Source organism: Podarcis tiliguerta, assembly GCF_965153285.1.
Source record: "Podarcis tiliguerta genome assembly, chromosome: 2".
Lineage (NCBI taxonomy): Eukaryota > Metazoa > Chordata > Lepidosauria > Squamata > Lacertidae > Podarcis > Podarcis tiliguerta.
The window spans coordinates 14825923-14849945 of record NC_139535.1 but is presented as its reverse complement, the minus strand read 5'-3'; the positions used below and the strand labels follow the sequence as shown (position 1 = coordinate 14849945).

The 24023-nt window shown below is 43.2% G+C and overlaps 1 protein-coding gene and 1 long non-coding RNA gene across 2 annotated transcripts in view; both read right to left on the bottom strand.

Annotated features, from left to right (window-relative positions):
* The window catches only part of LOC310670895 (C-type lectin domain family 2 member B-like), a 58830-nt gene extending 36950 nt beyond the window's left edge, over positions 1 to 21880 (bottom strand). The window contains exons 1-2 of the mRNA XM_083426743.1: positions 21778 to 21880; positions 17726 to 18385 (exon numbers count right to left, since the gene is read on the bottom strand). Coding sequence (XP_083282869.1) covers positions 17726 to 17858 — 133 coding nt within the window. The 5' untranslated portion in view covers positions 17859 to 18385; positions 21778 to 21880. The remainder of the gene's footprint in view (positions 1 to 17725; positions 18386 to 21777) is intronic.
* LOC310671026 lies at positions 9369 to 12222 on the bottom strand. The gene is made up of 3 exons (XR_014507683.1): positions 12191 to 12222; positions 11982 to 12088; positions 9369 to 10144 (listed from the first exon to the last, which is right to left on the bottom strand). It is a non-coding gene; the product is annotated as an uncharacterized lncRNA (long non-coding RNA).
* Positions 21881 to 24023: the final 2143 nt, after the last annotated feature.

Genomic DNA, 24023 nt, shown 5'->3' with positions numbered 1-24023 from the left:
TTCTTTCAGAAGCTGAACATCCGATGGGGCTTCCGCAGCCAATCAGAAGCCGCGTTTTGGAAGTTGAATGTTTTGGAAGTCAAACGGACTTCCAGAACGGATTCTGTTCAACTTCCGAGGTACGACTGTACTTCAATTGGCTATAGACTTTTAACTCATTTCCTGTGACTAGCTGCCCCTTTCCCTCTGCTACAAGCGTTATTTTGCTACCCACCCCAACTGATCAGTCACCTTTTCAGTCAATAAATAAAGCAAAAGGATGAGTGAAATAACCCACCACTTTGGAGGGAATCCTATAGTTTAGCTTATTGAGATTGTGGCTACTGAAGTACTATTGGCGTCAGTAAGCCTAAAGCCACTGGGTTTCTGCAGTTGCAGAGTACATAATGTTTTTCTACATTGGAAATGGTGAACCAGTCATAATCATTAAATTATGTGTCTATCTTCCCTTCCACAGTTAATTCCACTTGCAAAGTGTGCCCTGTACAATGGCAGCTCCACAGGGACAAATGCTACTGGCGATCGGAAGATACTAAAACCTGGAATGAGAGCCAACATGACTGTTCAACAAGGGATTCTCGTCTGCTGGTCATCCAAGACAAGGAGGAAATGGTCAGGAACAATGATATATTTCCTACAATCCATGAAGGAAGCCTGAGTCCAATTGCGCTTAATTCTAATTTAGTAACTCAACAATGGTATCATGCTTTGTGACTTGAGAAGCTTGTGGAGTGCAGGGCCTTGTTTAGGGCTTCACCCCATTCCCACCCATGGCCTGTTCATCAGTGTCTAGATAGGGCCTTGGGGAGCTTGACTAGTGAGAACCAAAGCAGTAAGTTGCAAGCAAATTCATGTAGCTGTAGCCCAACTCCTGTTTTTATTTAGAAAGTCTTTTCAGAAGGATGCGGTTGATGGTGGAGTTTATATTAATCTTTGTTTTGATGCCATCGGTTTGAAAATCAGCAAATATCTTTTTCAAAAATGTGTTTTCTCTGACACAGGACTTCATAAAAAACATTACAAAAAATGCAAAATTCTGGATCGGACTCTCACTCTCATTAGCAGAGAATAAATGGATATGGATTACAGGCTCCCAGCTTGATCAGAGTCTGTGAGTTCTTCTCATTGTTTTTAACCTAAGCAAAATATCATGCAATTTTTAGAGCTCAGATTATTTGGGTGTGCAATTGAGGCATGGGTTTCTGCACTGGTTCCAATTAGGTTGCCAGCATTCTCATGCAGAGAGAGGGACTGGTATAAGAGATGCTGCCAAATTCCGTTTATAGGTGGTACTTAACACCCACCAAACTAGCAAAGATGTACAAAATGAAAAATAAGAACTGCTGGAAATGAACTGCAAAAGAGGGAAACATTTTTGTCACTCTTAACACACACAAACATTCAAAAAGAACTGGCCAGAAGTTCATTTTAGGTCCTAGAGGAAAACCAGAGAGAGAAGGAAGGGAGAACTGGAAGGTTATTAGCAGTTAATGATGGATGGCCCCCCATCTCATTTAATTTGGGGTGAACAACTGACCAGTTCGGCTTTGTAAAGTCTTAATGTGGTTGAGGTGAGTCACAGACTAATACAGAGTGTTGCACATCCATCGTTGCTGGGAATGTGCTGAGGTCCAAATACCGATAAGGAAGCCAGCTTTGCTCTCAAGCTCCTATATCTGCCCCATTACCCCGATTCACCAACTCTCTCTAGGTGGCAAATTGGGCTGGTCATTTTTAGTTCCTGGGATGTAAAGTATGCCCAGATCCCTGGCGGATTCTCCACCACTGCTGCAACCCTCCTTCCCATGCCTCAAAGGAAAATATTTGGTCTTGGGGCAGGAAAAGGGTAAGATGGCTGGGTCCCATTATCTTTTTTTTAAAAAAAAAAAAATATTTATTAGATGTTTTATAATTATGAAAAGAAAAAAGGTAAAGAAAAACAATACATAGATTCAACAGACAATACATCAACAATAAAAAGATACAATACAACAAAAACATTGAAACACACATCCAAATTTCATATCTATATCTTTCATTTGCTTATTTCCTCGACTTCCTCACACCTCCCTTTTTTGTATTCTAGTTCAAATTTGCTGGTTCAACAAATCCTTTCCCTCTTCTTCAATTTTTGTTGTATAATTTATCCTAACACAATTTAACTTTGAATTTTTCACTTTGACACATTTACAGTTCATATTCATATAGTTCTTAATAACACTTCTGCTAAAACCATGTAACTTCATTCCAAGCTGGGTCCCATTATCAAGCACGCATGACTTTTTTATCCTGTGAACTGCCCTGATACCTGTGGGTATAGGGGGGTATATAAATTTAATAAATAATAATGATGACTTTCTTCATGCTATCCAATTTGATACTATTCATGCATGTTTGAAGGATTCAAATGCACACAGCCAGCTTATTACACATTTTGCGAACTCCCCTGCTTTCTATTAAGAATGTGGGGAGGGGGGGATAGTAGTAACAGTCTTCAGTCCTGACCTCCGGCTCTACCCTTTCCTTCCACAGATTTCCAGAACCAAAGTATGCCAAAGGGAACTATTGTGGCAAGATAAAGTCTGAACTCGTCGCTGAAGCCTGCAGTATTGAACTTAGATGGATTTGCCAGAAAGAGTCTCTTTTACTGTAATATTTTAGCTTGATACAGATAATAATTATGTGGGGTTTTGTTCTTTGCCAGGAGCACACAATTTTTAAAGATACTGAATACCGAGAAGATTGTGGAAGGCATTTCTCTATTTTCAGCAAAATACCTCTTGGTAAAATCCTGAAATTTTACCCAAATCCTCAATTGCTTTCAAATTAGGAATACTAGATTGAGTCTTTGAAATAAGCAGGATACTGTTATGTACTGAAGTTCTCACCCTGGGCCAGCAGGGGGATACTGTAGATAGTTATGCAAATAAGGGATCGAAAGTGACGTTCAGTGATTGGATAGTTTTAGAAAATTGTTACAGTTACGTGGTACTGGAGCGCTATATAAGCAGGCTGACTGAGCCCTTCAGTTCAGTTCTGTTCTGGCCTCTGAATAAACATGAGCTGTTTGAAAATCGCTGTGTCGTCTGATATGTTCACCCACAACTTAACAGATACCATCTGCAAATAAAACAAAAGAAAGAGCCCAGAACAAAGGCCGGATAATAATTATGTGGAATTTTGTTATTTGCCAGGAACACAAAAGTTTAAAAGATACTGAATACCAAGAAGATTCTGTTTTCAGCAAAATACCTCTAGGTGAAATCCAGAGATAACAAGGGAACTCGAAATAGATATATTTTGGCTACTGAAAGATTGGTTTGAAGTGACAGTTGAGGATCAGCTGTAGAATTTGACAGCACAAAACAGCAAACCTGGCCAATAATTACAATACAAACAGCACAGTACCACCCCTTTCATTCAAAGCGATCAGTTCCCCAAAACCTGTTGAAAGCAAATTTCTCGTCTCCCTCCAGACTAACAAGCTTTCAAACTACTGAATTATCGGACTGCTTGGACAAAGTCATTGATTACTGGGTATATAAAACCTCCCATGATATATTATTTCTTTTAATGAGGTGTAGCCATGCCAACTAGAGTGAAATGAGAGGCAGCTTCTTCAAGTCCAACAGCGTCACTAATATGTTGGGCCGCGGAAAATGGTGGTGGAGGACAGTAAATACTAATTTACTGAAATTTACTGGCTCAAGTACAAGTTCTGAAGCCGATCCAAAAGGACTTGGCAGAGCTTAAAAATGATGTGAAGCAGATGCAAGATAGAATGGTTCATTATGGAGATGGTTTGAATGGTCATGAGACCATCGTGCAAGCTAGGCCACTATGCAGCCCCTACGTTGTGGAACTCCTTCCCCAGCCTGGCACCATTCTATAGCTTCTGGTGAATGCTGAAGATGCACGCTTTACAGTGAACATTTGAGATGAGGTTGTTAAAAGATGTTGTATGGAAAGATGCAGATATTGCCATTGGGCCTCATAGGACAGGTGATATTTTTCTCTTAGAACATCATACGTGTATTTTTCATCTATCAAGGTCAATAGACCTGCTTCCATCCAGTTTTTCCATCTTACCATCTTTTATTCCAATTTTTAGAGTAGGATATCTCACAGAATAAGTTTTGCATGGGAAAATGGATCAAAATTGCTTTTATTAGCTACAACAATCCAGTTTTCTAACTGAATTATTTCGAGTCATCTGAAATTTCAAATATTTCTGAAATATTTTTGATTCTAATGCTGTCTAACCAACCAAAATTGCTATATATGTATATTCTAAGGTTGCCCATGTCAGGAAGTTAAGACCATCAGGAGGTCTCCAATATTTCGAAATCCACCTTCTTTCATTTGTAGTGGTATTTTCTGCATAGATATCCTCAGTGCTTTTGAGCTCCAAAGACATTTCCTAAACAGGGACTTTATCTTTTGAAAATATGACCCAGGTATAAAAGCTGGAAATCCTCTCAGGACATAAAGAAATCTGGGAGTCATGTTCATTTTGAGAGCATGCACTTTCCCCACAAGAGTAAGGTTTAATGGGTCCCACCTGTCAATATCTAGTGAAGACTCTTTTATTATTTCATTTATGTTTACTGTTACTAACTGAGTTATATCTCTTGGTATTAACATACCTAGGTATTGAGTAGATCTGGTACAATTCCGGAATTGGTTTTGCTTAAATGAATGAGTACCGTATTTTTCGCTCTAAAAGATGCACCAGACCACAAGACGCACCTAGTTTTTGGAGGAGGAAAACAAGGAAAAAATATTCTGAATCTCAGAAGCCAGAACAGCAAGAGGGATCGCTGCGCAGTGAAAGCAGAAATCCCTCATGCTGTTCTGGCTTCTGTGATAGCTGCGCAGCCTGCATTCGCTCCATAAGACGCACACACATTTCCCCTTACTTTTTAAGAGAGAAAAAGTGAGTCTTATAGAGCCAAAAATTTTCATCTATAGGCAACCATTCCAATTTGGACCAATTAATTGAGTGTCCTGATATTTTACCCAAATCATCCGTTGCTTTCATCAAATTAGGAATACTAGAATGAGGCTTTGAAATAAGCATATTCAACTCCTTCATGAATCTCACAATGCTATCTAATGCCAGGGGTTCTAAAGACATATTAAAGAGCAAAGGTGGAAGTGGACATCCTTGTCTGGTTCCTCCTGGCCCTCTGTTGATCCTTAATGGCCCTAGCTTGAACAGGTCATTTCCCAAAGGCTATCTCAGAAATTCCTCTGCAGTCTGTATTTCCCCCTTCACATCCCAAAATTGGGGTACACTACTTAAACCATTTCCCAACTTCGCTTGAGTCTAGCCCTGCGAATTCTGTATCAGTCAGAGAAAATAAGAGACTTCAGCCAAGCAATGAAGAAGCAAATCAGCAGCCAATAGGCCTGGTCTTTATTTGTTGCAACAAAGGTTCCAACCTTTAAGGCAAGCAAAAAAAGACAGAGCCCTGAACAAAGGTTACATGAGTTTTTTAAAGTTCTCAAATTTTCCCATAACACATTTCACAGTGTCGTCAAAACATCACACACACCCTAGGAGTGATGTCTTTTTTCTTAATGTTTATCTTTATCTTTTATTTTATTAATAAGTTTCAATTTTATACCTGTCAATAATTTTGCAATCATTTGAACATTTCAGAACTTGACTTCCTTCCCCCTCCTTCTGCGGTTCCTTAAATTTATTTTTAATATTTTCTTCATATCCAAATTAACTTAATTTACACATTTATTCATCTACTTTTAATATATACTCTTATAAAACTGCAGGTTATTACAACAATCCTGCCAATGGTCTTATCTGTTTACAGTTTGTTTGTAAATATTCGATGAACCATTTCCATTCTTTTATTTAAAAAAAAAGTTTCTTGTCTTGATTTCTTATTCTTCCGGTAAGTTTTGCCATTTCTGCATATTCCGTAAGTTTTTGTATCCATTCTTCTTTTGCTGGCATTTCTTATTCCTTCCATTTTGGGGCAAGTAGAATTCTTGACAAAAGGAAAGCTTCTGGGTTTTCCCCCCCACCAAGGTAAAGTCAGAGAGAAATCTTAGATCCAGACATGCCCTTCTCACTCTGCACTTCAATCGGGAGAAAGCCGCACTCGCAGAGCTCAGGCAATGCTGAATTTTGACGTGCAGCGTAAATCAATAATAATGCAGAGTTTAGCGAAAGACAAAAAGTTAGGATTTGAAAAAGAAATATCAAAATTTGATAAATACTTAATACAAGAGAAAAAAATATCTAAATTGTATAATCTGATATTAGAGTGGGAAACAAAGGATGAATTGGTTAAAGCATCAATGATTAAATGGGCTCAAGATATTGGGGAAAATATTATGTTTGAACAATGGGAAAAATTGTGGAAAGAAGATATGAAATTCACTATGTGTTATATATTGAAAGAAAATTACCTCAAAATACAACATAGATGGTATTTAACACCTGAAGGAATAGCAAAAATGAATAAAAATTGTAACGATGTCTACTGGCGATGCAACACTGGAAAAGGTACTATGAGACATATATGGTGGAATTGTTTAAACATCAAACAATTTTGGGAAACAATATATAACGGAATGTAAAAAATGTTCAGATATTCAGAAGGTTTTCTCTTGGGAATAGTACCAGGAAGTCTAAAGGCAGAAGACAAGACATTATATTTATATGCAACAGTAGCCGCAAGGCTATTGATTGCGAAAAACTGGAAAAGTGGTATTATGCCAACAAAAATAGAGTGGCTTGCCAAATTATTGGAGTACTACAATATATCCAAAACAATGGGAGAAATTGGAAGGATCTCAAAAGAGAAGATAGACAGGGACTGGAAGGTGTTTAAAGGATACTTGCAAAACCATATCGAAAAATCAGAACTCCTATTAGAATAAACAAATTCCGTTTTAAATACTGAAATACTAAATAAGATGGATAACAATGTATAATAGAAAAAGAAGCATGAAATTAGGTTAAAGGTGTGTGAAAGAAAATAATAGAAGTGGAAAGAAATTGCAATTGAATAGATTGGAAGTCTAACACAAAGGGTGAGGGGTAGTGGATGGTGATGGGAAAAGGAATTATCTGTGGGATTGAGTGTAGGTATGTTTGAACATTTTTAAGGATTGTATAAAATGTATGCTTTGCAATATGTGTGTATTAATGCTGAATTATTTTAACAATAAAAACTTTTCGGGGGGGGGGGAGAAAGAATAGGAGCTTTACTGAATTAAAATAAACTTCTTCATAAACATGGTTCCAAACAGTTTGATTGAGATTACATACCGACTCTGCTCACAGCTGAGGCAGGCTGACTCTGGCTGAAAACTTACAGAGAACACCACCGAGAGAAACTGGCTGCTAAGTCACATGTCAGAGTGACTCAACAGTTAGCAGTTAGGCCTGAACAACTTTAGTAGGCCCCTGCAGTCCCAGCACTTCCCAGCCTGCTTTGCTGCTTCTGCTCTCATGTGTCTTTCTCACATGACAGATTTTGGTATCAATGTTGGCCCTTGTGGAAAGACAACTTACAAAATTACAAACATAACAAAAGTCATAAACAATAAATAATATACATCAAAAAGAACACAACCAAATGGAAACAATTTCAACATAAATAATAAGATCCAAAACAAAAGATACAACAATAACGTCAATAGCAGCAACAACCTTTCCCAATCCCCCCCCCCCCCCCGTAAACAATACTCCAGCCCAAGAATCTGTTCAACAGTCTCAGCTTTTGTAGCTGGAGTCAGTCAGCACTCCATGTCCATTAAACTTTAATGTTAAGTAAACGTCCAGTGCGCTTCCAACGCCATAAATCTTATCTCAGCAGAGAATTTCGTGCAGCGGTTGAAGAAGGCAGGAGTGTCAGTACCTTTCAATGAAGAATCCTGGAGCAAGCACTTTGGAACTCAGAAAAAAAGCTTTATTTACAAAAGAAAAACCCTGGCGATAAAGCACACATGCTTTATCACTGGCATAAAGAAAACTTTACTCTAAACTTAACTCATATCAGCAAACACGCCCATGGCCACAAACTGAGTCTGCGAGTCAGGTCAAAAAGAGGCGGGGGGAAACACATGGGTGAACTGACTATTTATACAAACTAACTCACATTCCTGGATGCTTAATGCCTTCCAGCTGCTCAGTGATTAGAGTGACTTGTTACCTCTTAACCCTTTAGTACCAACACTCCACTCCACTCAACACTCCAGGCCAGATGCGAAAAGGCCAGCAAGGCAGGGTGCAGGTCTTCCAGGGCTCACAGCCAAGACTGTCTCATTTAAAATGACACAAATAAAATTAAAACAATTTAAAAGAGGAGACCTCTCTGCTGAGCAGCCGCGGTCCTTGTCAAGCCTGTCAGGCCCCAGCCTAGGCCAGGTGGAGAAAGGGCCAGGGCAGGTCCCTTCAGGCCCTCAGCAGACAGTCCTCTTGGGCAATAGCAACAGTGTGTGCTGGTCCTGTGGGTTAACTGAGAGACAAGGTCCAAGTCCAGTCCGAGGTCGAAGGTCCAATATGGAGGCAGTCCGTCAAAGCTGAAGCTGGGTGCAGGGCAGGGAGTCGGGTGAGGTCAGAAGCTCCGGCAGGAAAGCAGGACAGGGTTCAGGCAGGAACCGGCTACCAACAATGTTGCTCCCGCAACCTGGGACTGGGGCTGGCTGGCTTTTATCTACCCGAGGCATAGGGCAGCCCCAATCCTCAGGTGACTCACCTCTCCTGGCCTTGAGGCGAGCACTCCTCCTGTGGGAACTTAGTTCCCTCCGCCTCTCTGCCCTAAGCCTCTGCAGCTCAGGAGAGGCTGGAGGGTTACCGGCCCCAAAGGCAACCTCAGCTTCATCTGACGGGGCTGAGAGTGGAGCACCTGCAGGCAATGGGTCCTCCATCACCTCAGAGCAGAGTCAGCTGATACCTGCACCTGAGGATCCAGCGCAGGTGAGGACCCTTCGGGCTCATGCCCCAGCCCCGGCTCAGCTGGTTCTGGAGGCGGGGGATCCTGTGCAGGCTGGGATCCCTCAGGTTCAGCATCCGAATCCGAATCCCAGGCCATCACACCGTGCTTTTGAGCTCCAAAGACAAAAAATATGACCCAGGTATAAAAGCTGGAAGTCCACTCAGGACATAAAGAAATCTCACAGTAATGTTCATTACTCTTGGGGCTAGAGCTAGATAGCTCAGTTGGTTAGAGCTTGGTGCTGATAATGGCAAGGTTGCAGGTTTGATCCCCGTATGGGACAACTGCATATTCCTGCATTGCAGGCGGTTGGACTAGATGATCTTCAGGGTCCCTTCCAACTCCACAGTTCTATGATTCTATGATTCTATGATTCATTTTGAGAGCATGCCCAAAGGGTAAGGTTTAATGGTTCCCCCCTGTCAATATTTAGTGAAGACTCTTTTATTATTTCATTTATGTTTACTGTTACTAACTGAGTTATATCTCTTGGTATTAACATCCCTAGATATTGAATAGATTTGATACAAATCTGGAATTGGTATTGCTTAAATGAACGAGTAATTAGATTTTCACCTATTGGCATCAATTCCAATTTGGACCAATTAATTGAGTATCCTGATATTTTACCCAAATCATCCGTTGCTTTCATCAAATTAGGAATAATAGATTGAGGCTTTGAAATAAGCATAAATATTTCATCTGCAAATAAAACCAATTTATATTTAAATGGCAAAGCCGTGCCAACTACCCCCAACTTGGACAGCCGCTCCAGAAGGACACCATGGTCAATGGTATCCCTCAGGATACCACTGAGACGTCAAGGAGAATTAACGTTTACTCTGTCTCTCTCCCAACATTGCCCAGGAAACCACAAATCTGCACCAAACTCAAAATCTGGACCACCCAACAAAATCAAGTGAGGTTTTTCCTCCACCAACACCCACAGATTCAATAGCTAAGGTAGATAGCCCAACCTCTCTCCTCTGTTGTGGAAGATACAGGGTTCTGCATACCTCATGGAGTGTGATCTGCACGAGTTAGAAGCCTGTGCTGTTTCTCATTTACCAACTGGTTTGCTGCAGATCCAGGGTTCTTCATTTCCACTGCTGCCGCTAGCAACACCCAGATGGTTTAAGTAAGCACCTGTTCCTCCTCCCCGGATTTCAAACCTAAAAAGGAATAGAAGGTAGAAATAGTCTCCCTGAGAACAAGTATACCGGCCCCAAAGGCAACCTCAGCTTCAAGAAAAGGGACCCCCAGCGTATGTGCAGGAAGCCCTGGAAACTAATTTTCACCTGAAGAATACTGCAGAAGACAGCTTCATTCATATTAATTTAATACATTTAAATTTAAGACTACGTAATCTTGGCTCAGGGCCCCAGCAAATGGTATAAAAGCCCCTGATTTCAGAAGAAGAGTGGCGATCTTGACATGAACCATTGCTTGGCAGGGGGTTGGACTCGATGGCCCTTGTGGTCTATTCCAACTCTATGATTCTATGATTCTATGAAGATGGGCTTTGAGCCTAACTGAAGAACCGTCAGCCAGCCTGAAGAAACTGAGATGTCCAGTGGCTGGAGAGGACATGCAGATGAGCCTATTTTATCCCTATATCTCTGCTTATTATTCCTTTGCTTAAAATCTTTACTTATTGTCTACAGTGGTACCCCGGGTTACATACGCTTCAGGTTTCAGACGCTTCAGGTTACAGACACCGCTAACCCAGAAATATTACTTCGGGTTAAGAACTTTGCTTCAGGATGAGAACAGAAATCATGCTCCAGAGGTGAGGCAGCAGCAGGAGGCCCCATTAGCTGAAGTTGTGCTTCAGGTTAAGAACAGTTTCAGGTTAAGAACGGACCTACGGAACGAATTAAGTTCTTAACCCGAGGTACCACTGTAAAGGATCTCTTCACTCAGTGGTCTGTCAGTCCTCCATCCAGTGAGATCCAAAGAACCTGTTTCCCCTTGCCTAGTGGTTGCCCCCAGCTGGGGTGGCTATTGAGCAAGACAGGAGGCTGAGATGGTATTGGCTCCACACATGCCCTCACAACTGGCAAGGCATAGCATTTGGGTGGCATATATTAAGCTTTATGAGTAAACCAAGATGGATGTAATGATTGTACAGTGGTGCCCCGCAAGACGAATGCCTCGCAAGACGGAAAACCCGCTAGACGAAAGGGTTTTCCGTTTTGGAGGTGCTTCGCAAAACGAATTTGCTATGGGCTTGCTTCGCAAGACGAAAATGTCTTGCGAGTTCTGCGGGGGTTTTTTCCCTCCCCCCCTTTTCCCCCAGCCCCTAAGCCGCTTAACAGCTGTTGCTAAGCCGCTTAACAGCTGATCTAAGCCGCTTAACAGCTGATCTAAGCCGCTTATCAGCTGATCCACTAAACCGCTACTTCCCTTAATAGCCGCTAATCCCTTAATAGCCGCTAATCCCTTAATAGCCGCTAATAGCCGCTAAACCGCTAATAGCGCTAATCCGCTAATGGGCTTGCTTCGCAAGACAAAAAAAACCGCAAGACGAAGAGACTCACGGAACGGATTCTTTTCGTCTTGCGAGGCACCACTGTATTGCTCATGTGAGCTGACATTTTCAGGGGATTAAAATTCCCCCTTCTTTTGTCTCTTCCCCCAACGGCGAAACTAGGCAGTATTTCAAAGACCCAGTTTAGCACCCCACCACCAAGCATATTTGCATACATACAGACAAACACACACACACACACACACTCAGGCTGGAAGACTCAATGGCACCCCTCTGGAGGCTTCACCTGGCACAAATTCCTGCCTAGCTCCACCCCACCCCATAGCCATGTCTCTGCCCTCCCTCCTTAATAAATTCACAATTTAAAAAAAACATCAATATATATATTTAAAGATTTTTTTCCAAAAGCAAAACATTCTGCATAGCCTGGACATTTAAATGGCTGGTTCTGCCGAATTTCCAGTTTCTGGACTTTGGCATTTGTTTCTTGACACACAACAGGGGGGAAAAGATCTCACCAGTTATTGAAAATGGTGCCATTGATCCATTTCCAAGGCTCCTGGTCATTCATCCTTTGGAGACCAATCCAGTGGTCAGCACGACCTTTGTATCGTCTCAAGAAACTCTTAATAAAGAAAAGAAGTGTGAATATATTTTCAACCCTCATTCAAGTGTAGAATCAACTCTATTTGGGGCTGCAGACTGTGCTCTGTGCCTTTCCACTCACCATCTCCTTTTGAGAGTCAATCACGACCAAAGAGGCATTGAAAGAGGCACAGTAATTCTGGCTAGAAGTCCAGTTTCCTTCACTCTCTGAAAAATAGTAGCATTTCCTTTGGTAGCCAATCCAGCCGTCAGGACAGTACTCAGTTGGAGTGGAAGGAGAAGGTAGGGCGGTAGGCAATACTTCACAACTTCCTAGAAAGGTATCGGAAAGTGAGACAGATTACTATCTATATCTTATAAATAGTCCTACCAAAAATAAAGGTCAGGCAGCGTACTCCACTCATCACCATCATCTTATTCATATGCTGCCTTTTTACAAAAACAATCCTGCTTAAAGCAGCTCACAACAAAGAAAAAGGAAATACATCTCAAAATCAGGCATTTCATAACAGAATAATAATAATAATAATAATAATAATAATAATAATAATAATAATTTATTATTTATACCTCACCCATCTGGCTGGGTTTCCCCAGCCACTCTGAGCAGCTCCCAATCAAGTGTTAAAAACAGTACAGCGTTAAATGTTAAAAACTTCCCTGAACAGGGCTGCCTTCAGATGTCTTTTAAAGATAGGAAAGCTACTTATTTCCTTCACATCTGAAAGGAGGGTGTTCCACAGGGTGGGCGCCACTACCGAGAAGGCCCTCTGTCTGGTTCCCTGTAACCTTACTTCTTGCAATGAGGGAACCGCCAGAAAGCCCTCGGCACTGGATCTCAGTGTCCGGGCTGAACGATGGGGGTGGAGACGCTCCTTCAGGTATACAGGACCAAGGCAGTTTAGGGCTTTAAAAGTCAGCACCAACACTTTGAATTGTTCTCGGGAACGTACTATATATCAAAACAACATAACTGCAAATATAGCACACAAAAACATTGCATGAAGAACTCAGCATTCCAGGTTGACAATCTTTCAGAGCCACTGCTAGTCAGATCACAAGTCAGTTGGGGCTGATGAGATGAGAACATCTAGAGGACATCTCATTGGTTGCCTGGGAAGACAGTACTCAGTAAGAGGGACCAAAAGTTATAGAGCAAATGATCTGCCTGCAAACTATTTCTGGTTCCACCCGCAACGTCTCCAGGTAGAGATCCCTGTTGGAAACCCTGGGCAGCCACTGCCAGGCAGTGTAGACTCAGCAGGAGGCAAGGTGATGTTCAGATGGTGGGAGTCGTAGACCAACAGTGTCTAGAGGGCACCCAATGGGCTACTCCCAGAGACAACGCTGGCCAAATGGACTAAAAGTCTGACTTGGGATAAGGGTGCTTCCTCTGCATGAGGAACAGATTGGGTAAATTAGGGTAGGAGGGAGTGCAGCAAACCTAGGGTCCATCTCTGTCCACAAGCCCAGGAGGCTGCAGAACATGGAGCAGCTTCTCCCATGGCTGCCACACATCCAAAGCCAGTCAGGTCCCTGCACCTGATTCCTCATAAGAGTTGACTCTCCCTGAGAGGCGCATTGGATCAGAATTGTGTCCTGCCATGACAGAAAACATTTACAAGAAAGCATAAGGAAACTCAGGGAAACCTGAAGGACCTGTCAGATTCTTAAGTAAGATGATGTGTGGATAACATCACTGTGCAATTTAGTCACTAGGTGGCACTGGACTTAATCTTATGTGCTAGGAGGCTTGTAGCTGTTCTTGTTCAGATATTATTTTGTAATAGCTTCAGCTACAGAAATAAATAATATTCATGTTCCTTCTGGTTTAGGAGAGATAATAAAGTTATCGTCTATCTTCCTTACTAGTCTGCCTTACCATCTTAAGCCTATATATATATATATATATATATATATATATATATATATATATAACATTACAAGTGCAACACATTATCCCAAATATAATACATACAATACATATACTTAAGCCTACTTATCTGGAAATAAGCGCAATGTTTTTTTGATTCTGAGCAAGCACACTTATGGTTTGTTTGTTGATATCCTGCACATACGAGACAAGGGATGGGATATCGTTGGATTACAGCTCCCATCAGCCCTTCCCATTTCCCTTCCATCAAAGGACTGATGGAAGTTGCAGCCCAACTATGTCAGAAGGGCCACAGTTTCCCCACCCTTATTCTTAGCGCTCACAAATGCACACATCTGGTGCTGGAATTCTTTTAAAACAAGCCGCTTACACAAAACCCTCCAGATGTTGTTGGACTCCAACTCCCATCATCTCATCCCATACTGGCTGGGGCTAATGGGGCAATACAATCCAAAATGGCAGGGTAGTGTCAGTCTATTGACAAAGGATATCACTGCTGCTTACTATGGTGGTTCAGGATGGCGGCAAGATTGGGGCAGTGTAGGTGCTGGTAGAGCAATTCTGGCACCCCTGCTGTGGGTTTCAAGCCACCCCACATTCAAGGGTGTAGCAACAGGGGTGCAACCACTGAAAGGGTGACAAAACCCGGGCGGCACTCACCTTGGGGCCTGCAGCGCACCTGAGCCATGGTTTGGGCGTGCAAAGGATCTGCTGCTCAAAAGGTCCACCTGCTGCCTCCCCAGCTGTAGGATGACTGACGGGGAGGAGGCAGACAGTTCAAGAAGGACACTGAGAAACTGGAACGTGTCCAGAGGAGGGCAACCAAAATGGTCAAAGGCCTGGAAACGATGCCTTATGAGGAACGGCTAAGGGAGCTGGGCATGTTTAGCCTGGAGAAGAGGAGGTTAAGGGGTGATATGATAGCCATGTTCAAATATATAAAAGGATGTCACATAGAGGAGGGAGAAAGGTTGTTTTCTGCTGCTCCAGAGAAGCGGACACGGAGCAATGGATCCAAACTACAAGAAAGAAGATTCCATCTAAACATTAGGAAGAACTTCCTGACAGTAAGAGCTGTTTGACAGTGGAATTTGCTGCCAAGGAGTGTGGTGGAGTCTCCTTCTTTGGAGGTCTTTAAGCAGAGGCTTGACAACCATATGTCAGGAGTGCTCTGATGGTGTTTCCTGCTTGGCAGGGGGTTGGACTCCATGGCCCTTGTGGTCTCTTCCAACTCTATGATTCTATGATTCCTCAGAGCCCTGTGGACACCTGGCCCCGCCACCCCGGGCACCCAATCAGATTGCTCCGCCACTGCCCACAATCACCCAGTAAGCAACGACAACGCTACTGCCAAGAGGCCAGCATCATCCCAGCCCACCCGCTGCTCTTGCAATAAGGGCACCAGATTGCAGAAGGCTGTTTATATCATTTGAAATTTAAGCATCTCTGTGTGCATATTGGTCTATTATTACAGTAAACGTTCTGTTTACTGAATGTGGGCCTCCATCTGCAACTGCTTCCAGGCTACCTCAACTGAATAACAATAAAGCTATTCTAGCTGCTGAAGAGAGATTTTTAAGAGCAGGTGGCCTGTTGATAACCTGGCAGAAGTTACAGCAAAATGGCTCCTCACTTACTTGATAAAACAATGCTGCTCACGATGATGATGGAAATGATCAGAATGCCATTAAGCGCCAAGCTCACATTTTTTACATTAAAAGCGAGTTTCTCTTTTCCATTATTGTAGAATCCTGCAAAGGGAAATAAAGTGTTAATGTTTCCTTGGTTTCAGCAAGATGCCGGACAAGTCCTTCTAGAAACTCCAAAGTATCTGGAGGGCTCCAAGTCTACCAAGGCTTGGGTAATCCACCCACATTGAAGGTGTGAGTTCAAGCTTGCATCACACCAAGATGTCATACCACTCAACAGTCCTGATTTATGTGGGACATCCTGGAATTACAGAAGTAAATCCTGACTTCTGATTGAATCCAATAATGTCCCATTTTTTTGGTCCGGTGCTCTGGTGCAGATCAGCTGGGGACCAAAAAAGAAACGTCCCGATTTTGGTCAGTGGGATGTTGGAAGAGTATGAGATGAACCAAGTTCACCTGTGGCATCATGAAGCTCATAGGTTTGGTGCCTCCCACCACAAAGTCAGCCAACTGGTAGGCCTCTGAGCATGGCTGGCAAGTCACCAGTTATTTATTTTATTAAAAAGTATTTACATGCCACCATCTCCTAAACTATCAAGGTGCTGCACAATAATATTTGTACAATAAAACGAAAATCACCAGAAGGAATAGTAAAATAAATATATAAATCATTAAAATAACTGGGAGATCAACAACATTTTAAACAGCTGTATAGGCTTGCTGGCATAAGAAAAGATCTTCAAAGGATGCTTAGAAGTCAAAAGTGAAGATGCTGGGTGTATCTCTGCTGGAAGAGCCTTTCACAGCTTGAACTGGTGGCGCTAAATGCCCAACATCTAGCTGAGGTCACTTGGGCTTTTGAGTCACGGAGACAACCGGATGTGCTCCTGTGGATGATCTTAGTGATGAAGCTGGGATATAAGGGCTCAGGTGGCCCTTTAGGTATTCTGGACCAAAGTTCTTCTGGGCTTTGTATATGTGGACCTTGAACCTGGCTTAGCAATGTATGTGCATTCGCTGCAAACATTTTAGCAGAGCTGCCACGTACTGTCAACCAATGCCTCCATCAGAGGTCTAGGCATTCTGCAAAATCTGGAGCTTCACAGCTAGGCTGGAACATAAAACACAGTAGTAATCCAATTTCTAGATCACAAAAGTAAGGACTTTGGTGATGTTAAGTGCAAAAGTGGAATGGAATGCATGAATTGAATGGAATGTGATACATGCCAAATGTCACATAGGCAATGCAGGAAGACAGAAGGCAGCATAACCCATTGTGTGAATCATTAACTGTTTGCCAATACCGTGGTACCTCGGGTTAAGAACTTAATTCGTTCTGTAGGTCTGTTCTTAACCTGAAACTGTTCTTAACCTGAAGCACCACTTTAGCTAATGGGGCCTCCTGCTACCACTGTGCCGCCGCTGCACAATTTCTGTTCTCATCCTGAAGCAAAGTTCTTAACCCGAGGTAATATTTCTGGGTTAGCAGAGTCTGTAACCTGAAGCGTATGGAACTTGAAGTGTATGTATAGGTACACACGTTCAAGTAAGGATTGTTCCACCTGAGATGGGAACTAAGAACAGTCTGAGAAGCCTTCCTCACTATTCAAAGCTGGGTACATTCAATAGTTTAGAGGAGCTCAGCATGGTTTGAAAGAGGTATCGCTTCCCATGGTGTAAAGGTATCTCTCCCCTCCAACCGCTCAATCTTGTCAAATCAATTTTCACATGAGTGTCTGTGTACCTACCCTCATCCAACTGCTTTTACTGCCTGAATAAACTAGAGGGTTCATGAATTTGATTAGTTGGCCTGTATTTCGCAACTCTGCGGGTGGCAGTGGAAGACAGGAGGGCCTGGCGTGCTCTGGTCCATGGGGTCACAAAGAGTTGGACACAACTAAACGACTAAACAACAACAACAACATTTCGCAGCTCTCATCCCAGCAGCAAATCCATAACTTTTCTGACAGTGTTGTTGTTGTTTAGTCGTTTAGTCGTGTCCGACTCTTCGTGACCCCATGGACCAGAGCACGCCAGGCACTTCTGTCTTCCACTGCCTCCCACAGTAGGTGGAGACAAACTCATGTCTTTCTCATCAGAACTCACTTACCACATGGAGCAATGACTCCTCTTGCTTGTTTAGTGCTTCTAGCACTTATGCTTCCACTTCTTTCCACATTCTCTGTTATAGCTGGATTCATGTGGACCTTTTGATGTGCCATTTCAGTTTTAACCGAACGCATCTTTTCTTTCTCCCAGAAGGATCCACAGATCTCACAGTAAATGCTACTCAGCTCCAGTTACACTGAGTTTTCCAGTTTCTTGAGATATGTTGAAAGCAGATCACTGGATTGCAGATTCAAGCACAGTATGGCTAGGTGATGTGGTGAGAAAACACCCTTTTTAAATACCACTTAATCGTGTGCTTTAATCGGATACTTTGTCCAGCCAAGCTGTACTTAATATGTTTTCCACTTCCCAGTTTTGTCTTTGTGACTGCTTTTAATCTAAGGTTACCAGATTTTTTTTCAATGAATCCGGGGACACTTTTCAACTTCCTACTAAATAGATGGATTTTGTCAGGGGGCTGATTTGTAAATCCGGGGACTGTCCCCAGGAAACGGGGACGTCTGGTAACCTTATTTTAATCCATGTGAAACGTAAGCCTCTTCAGAGTCTGAAGCGTCAATTCTTCAATTCTGTGCTTTTGCTACGAATATTTTCACCACAACATCACTTTTCACCATAGCATCAATGTCCCAAGATTCCTCTGTGGAGACAAAATTACAGAGTGGAGAAATAAATAATCTCTTCTTGAAGTCTTTAAAAGGTGCACTTTTGTTTCCATACTAGTATATCCCCCCCCCCCAAGGTAGTCCTAAAGGTAGTCTTACGTATACTAATTTACAGAGCTGGAAAATTCATATATGAAATATTGCTTCTTTTTAGTCTAAATGATTACAGTAATATTTCTACATCCACTTGATGAAATGAAAGCATTGAGAAAAGTGAAAGGAAGGAGCCCTTGAGATAGTTGAAGATGGCTATTGTATTATATTTTTCCCCCCAGTCTCCTCCTCTGCACACATTCCAGTTTGTCAACATCCTCCTTAAATTGCGGCCTGCTGAAATGGACACAGTTGGTTACTCGGAGTCATCATTGTAGTCACAACAGGAAAACCTGTTTTCCCCTTTTACACTTTGTCAGAGCTGGCTCCTGGTCCCAGCTCACAGAGGACCAACGCTAGCCGGTAGTAATGTATAAAAGTCTTTATTGAAGTACAGTTTCCATTTCCAATCCACAGCGTCCCAGCTCTACGTCTAGGGTTTAGACCGGCGAAGCTCCATCTGAATCTCCGCCCCCTGTACACCAGTTTAAGACTCTAACCTTACTCCACCTCTTCCTTCTCTCCTTTCTCCTCTGGGTCCTGCTACCCCCCTGGGTCCCTTCCTTCCTGGACTCTTCCGACGCAGACGTTGACCCCCCTGACTCCTCCCTCTCTCTTCTACGGGCTTTAGGACCCGGCTCCCTATCCGGGCTGCCAACTGTGCTGCCCTCCTGTACATTTGAACTTGGCGCGCGCGCGCAGCTTTTAACCTTCCTCTTGACCGTTTCCTCGCTCCCCGACGGAGGCGTGGTCAATCCTGCCTCATGTTCTCCCGCTGGCAGCGCGCCGCCTGATCCCGATGCCTGGGACTCCTCCCCCCTACTGCACTCTGGTGTGGACGCTGGTCCGGATTTCCAACTGCTGCTCTCTGAGTCCCCTCTGGCCCTTTCTTCCTGAAGTGCCCCCCTGGGCACTCCCCTTGCCCTAACCATGGGAGCCCCTTTTTGTGAATCCTCCGATTCACTGGAAAGACTCAGAGACCTCGGACCGCTGTCATCGCTGACATTTCCTTCGGACTCCTCCCCCTCGCTCTCCATTTCCTCCCTTTCCTGTGCCTCTGCTCCTGAACCCCTGACACACTTCCTTTGCAATCTCATCATTTCAGCTCTTCGGGATTGAGGGTCGGGAAATTCTACGCTTTCCAGAGAAGAGCTGGCAATCCTCTGCCTATCTGGTTGCCTAGCATCTACTCCCCCTTCTTGGAAACTCTCTGTGCTTGCTCTAACTGTCTCAGTAAACCAATATCTTGGTAGGAAAGGGGGGGGGTTGGGTCTGCTTCCTCCTGCAGCCTGTCAGATTCAGAGTCAGAGCCTGTCTTTCTTCCATCTCCTTCCTCCCTTGACTCCGTCAGGCTCCTGACCCATACTTAAGGGGCCATTACCAAGATTTTAGCCCTTGCTGCATCTAGGAATTAGCAGGGTCTCAGGCATGCAGCCTAGCCCCCCCCCCCCCATCTCCTCTTACAAAAATATCTAATTGGGAAACTACTATGCAAATATAGGACCACCCCACTGGCCTAGCATTGAGAAAAAGTGAAATAGAGCAGGCCCCGAGATATTTGAAAATGGCTACCGTATCTCCCCTCAGTCTCCTCTTTCCCAGGCTAAACATAGCCAGTTCTTCCAACTCATTAAACTTGGCTTCCAAGCCTTATAAGGAAATGTCACTCTCCTCTGGACACGTTCCAGCTTATCAACATCCTCTGTAAATGGTGGTGGCCAGAAATGGACACAATGCTCCAGGTGAGTGTTATGTATTGAAGTTCTCACCCTGGCCACCAGAGGGTATTGTGTATATAGTTTTCACTCAGGTCCACTTCAGTTAGTTTAGGCCGGAGACCCTGGGTTTGGGTTGGTTCCAACACATCACGGGTAGATCCATTAATGTGTTGACAGCTGGCTGGCTATAAAAGCAGGACAGCTGAACTGTTTGAGTTCAGTTCAGTTCCAGCTTACTATAAAGAACCACTTGGAGAAATCTCTGTGTCGTCTGCTATGTCCACCCACAACTTAATAGTGAGGTCTGACCCACTTTAATAAAGGTGTCTGGCACAAAAACCTCCAAACAGAACTGCCTAAAATTTGGCAGGCTTAATCCAGAGAGCCTCATATTTCTGCAAATTTCTTCTACTTTTCTCTGAAGCCTGAACAACAGTACAGTGGTACCTTAGTTCTCAATCTGTTCCATAAGTCCATTCCAAAACCAAGGCATGCTTTCCCATAGAAAGTAATGCAGAATGGATTAATCCATTCCAGACGTTTAAAGAAACCTCCTAAAACAGCAATTTATCATGAATTTTAGTATCTAACAAGACTATTGATCCATAAAATGAAAGCAATAAACAATGTACTGCAGTCACACAATCAATCAATCAATAGCTGAAGTGGGTTCCACACAGTCACAAAAACAAAACAAAAAAGAGCCACAAGAGCAAAAAGAACACAAAATAAATAGCAAAATCTGACAGACCTCAGCGTAACTCTCAATATAGAAGCGTAACATTCTAAACGTACCCCTAAACATTTTTGAATCTAAATGCTCCACAGTCATTTGATTCCAGCCCAGAGTTCGGCCAGGAGAGGGATGGAGGACCTAAATTCCCCTTCTTTTCTGGATTTTTTTTTAAAAAATAATTTCTGTGGTCCTTAATAATCAGTTCACTCCTTTTTTCTCTTTTTTCTTTTTTGGCAGAAGCGCAGATTTTGGTCTGTGGATTTGTGCTTTCCCCTCTGGGTTTCCTTTTTGAAGGAAATTAAAAGCCGCCTTTCGGAATACAGTGGTACCTCGGGTTACATACGCTTCAGGTTACAGACTCTGCTAACCTCGGGTTAAGAACTTTGCTTCAGGATGAGGACAGAAATTGCACAGCTGCGGCACAGTGGCAGTGGGAGGCCCCATTAGCTAAAGTGGTGCTTCAGGTTACGAACAGTTTCAGGTTAAGTATGGACCTCCTGAATGAATTAGGTACTTAACCCGAGGTACCACTGTAAGTCTTCTCTGCCCTTTCCAGTTACTATATTTATTTTTCTCGATTTCAACTATAAATTTTCTATAGATTTTTTTGAGTCAAAATGAGAGTACACCTAAATAATTTTTTTTAGAAAAAGAGCAGTGCTTATATTATTTTAGAAATGTTTTTGCTTCAGTCCAAAACCCTCTCCCCCTTCCTCCTCTCCTTCTCCTTTCCCCAGTCTTCTGCCCCATCTCATCCTCTCCCTTTCCTCTCCCTCCCAATATTTCTCCCTCCTCCAATATATTATAGAATTCTTTTTACCTTCTGGCAGAATCAATCTAGCAGCTATGTTCTGCAGTGCAAGAATATCTGCTGCTGATCAAGTCCACAAGAAGCAAAACAGAAAGAGTTTTCAAAGCGACTGGTTCCTGCTATTTATATTCTCCTCTTCCTCCCCCTCCCCCCCTCCTCATTCTTCCCAGAGAAGTCCTAGTCAGCAGTTTCTGACTCCAGCCCCACCCAGCCTTTAAGGTCACCCCCCAGCCTGAATCTAGAGATGGTTTCAATTGCCCAAGGTCTTCTGCCTTGCTTCAGGGAACAGTGCAACTCTCTCAGGGGCTGAAGGTATTCTTGGGCACAAAGTGTAAAAGAATTTCTAGCATGATTTAAAATCAATCGCACAAACAAAGGGCAGGACCTCCCAGGGGGGAATGTGATCACCCTCCATGTGCAAAAGGAGAAACAGCTGCTGGCAACTTGGCGATTGCTGAGTTTGAGACTAACAAGTGACAAGCTTGCTTGAAGCAAGGTACGTATTATAGTAAAAGAAAATTAAAAGTGTTATAATGGCAGAAAAATGCCTGTGGAAAGTTAAAAAAAACACATTGGTTTCTATAATTTTATGGAGTCTCTTGAGGGAGGAATGCCAAAGACAATGAGATTTAAAAAGGGGTCTGCGTAAAAGGCGGATCTACATGGATCCTCATGGATCCTCCACTTTTTAAATAATAATTCCAACAAATGCAGTGTCAAATCACACCTAGAAGGCACGCCTACAAACTGGACTATAAAAAACGTGGATCCTACACTTTGCCACGCTGCAGCACCACAAAAAAATGGATCCGAGGCACGGATCCTCATGAATTCATATGATTTTTATATTGAAACAAAATAAAAACACCATGCTACTGTAGACCACATCTTAGTCTGTAGGAGGAACCAAAAAAATCACGCATCCACTGTTTCGTGGTGCCGCAATGGCGCAAAAACATGGTTAAAAAACACGGATCCTCATGAATCCTCATGATTTTTGCACTAGATCAGCCCAAAGTCACCATCAGATCAAACATCATGGCCAGCAGCACAGCATGCAACACAAAAATCACGGATCCACGGATTCCTGGCCACTCCATGGCCAAAAAATGTGGTTTTGAAGCACGGATCTTCATGGATCCCCACGCTTTTTGCATTGGGCCACCCCAAACTCACCGTCAAATCACACATCATTCCCAGGGGCACAGACTGCACCACAAAAATCACGGATCCATGGCTTCCTGGCCACTCCATGGCCCAAAAACGTGGTTTCGAAGCACGGATCCTCATGATCCTCACGCTTTTTGCATTGGGCCAACCCAAACTCAACGTCAGATCATGCGTCATAGCCTGGAGCACAGCCTACACCACAAAAATCATGGATCCACAGTTATCTGGCCACTCCATGGCTCATAAACGTGGTTTTGAAGCACGGATTCTCATGGATCCTCACGCTTTTTGCATTGGGCCACCCCAAACTCACCGTCAAATGACACATCATGGCCAGGGGCACAGCCTACACCACAGAAAACTCAGATCCACGGTTATCTGGCAACGCCGTGGCCCAAAAACGTGGTTTTGAAGGTCGGATCCTCATGCTTTTTCCATTGGGCCACCCCAAACTCACTATCAAATCAAGCATCATGTACAGGGGCACAGCCTGCACAACAAAAAATTCAGATCCATGGCTTCCTGGTTGTGTTGTTGTTGTTGTTGTTTAGTCGTTCAGTCGTGTCCGACTCTTCGTGACCCCATGGACCAGAGCACGCCAGGCACTCCTGTCTTCCACTGCCACCCGCAGTTTGGTCAGATTCATGTTTGTAGCTTCGAGAACACTGTCTAACCATCTCATCCTCTGTCGTCCCCTTCTCCTTGTGCCCTCCATCTTTCCCAACATCAGGGTCTTTTCCAGTGAGTCTTCTCTTCTCATGAGGTGGCCAAAGTATTGGAGCCTCAGCTTCACGATCTGTCCTCCAGTGAGCACTCAGGGCTGATTTCCTTAAGAATGGATGCGTTTGATCTTCTTGCAGTCCATGCGACTCTCAAGAGTCTCCTCCAGCACCATAATTCAAAAGCGTCAATTCTTCGGCAATCAGCCTTCTTTATGGTCCAGCTCTCACTTCCATACATCACTACTGGGAAAACCATAGGTTTTACTATGCAGACCTTTGTTGGCAAGGTGATGTCTCTACTTTTTAAAATGCTGTCTAGGTTTGCCATTGCTTTCCTCCCAAGAAGCAGGCGTCTCTTAATTT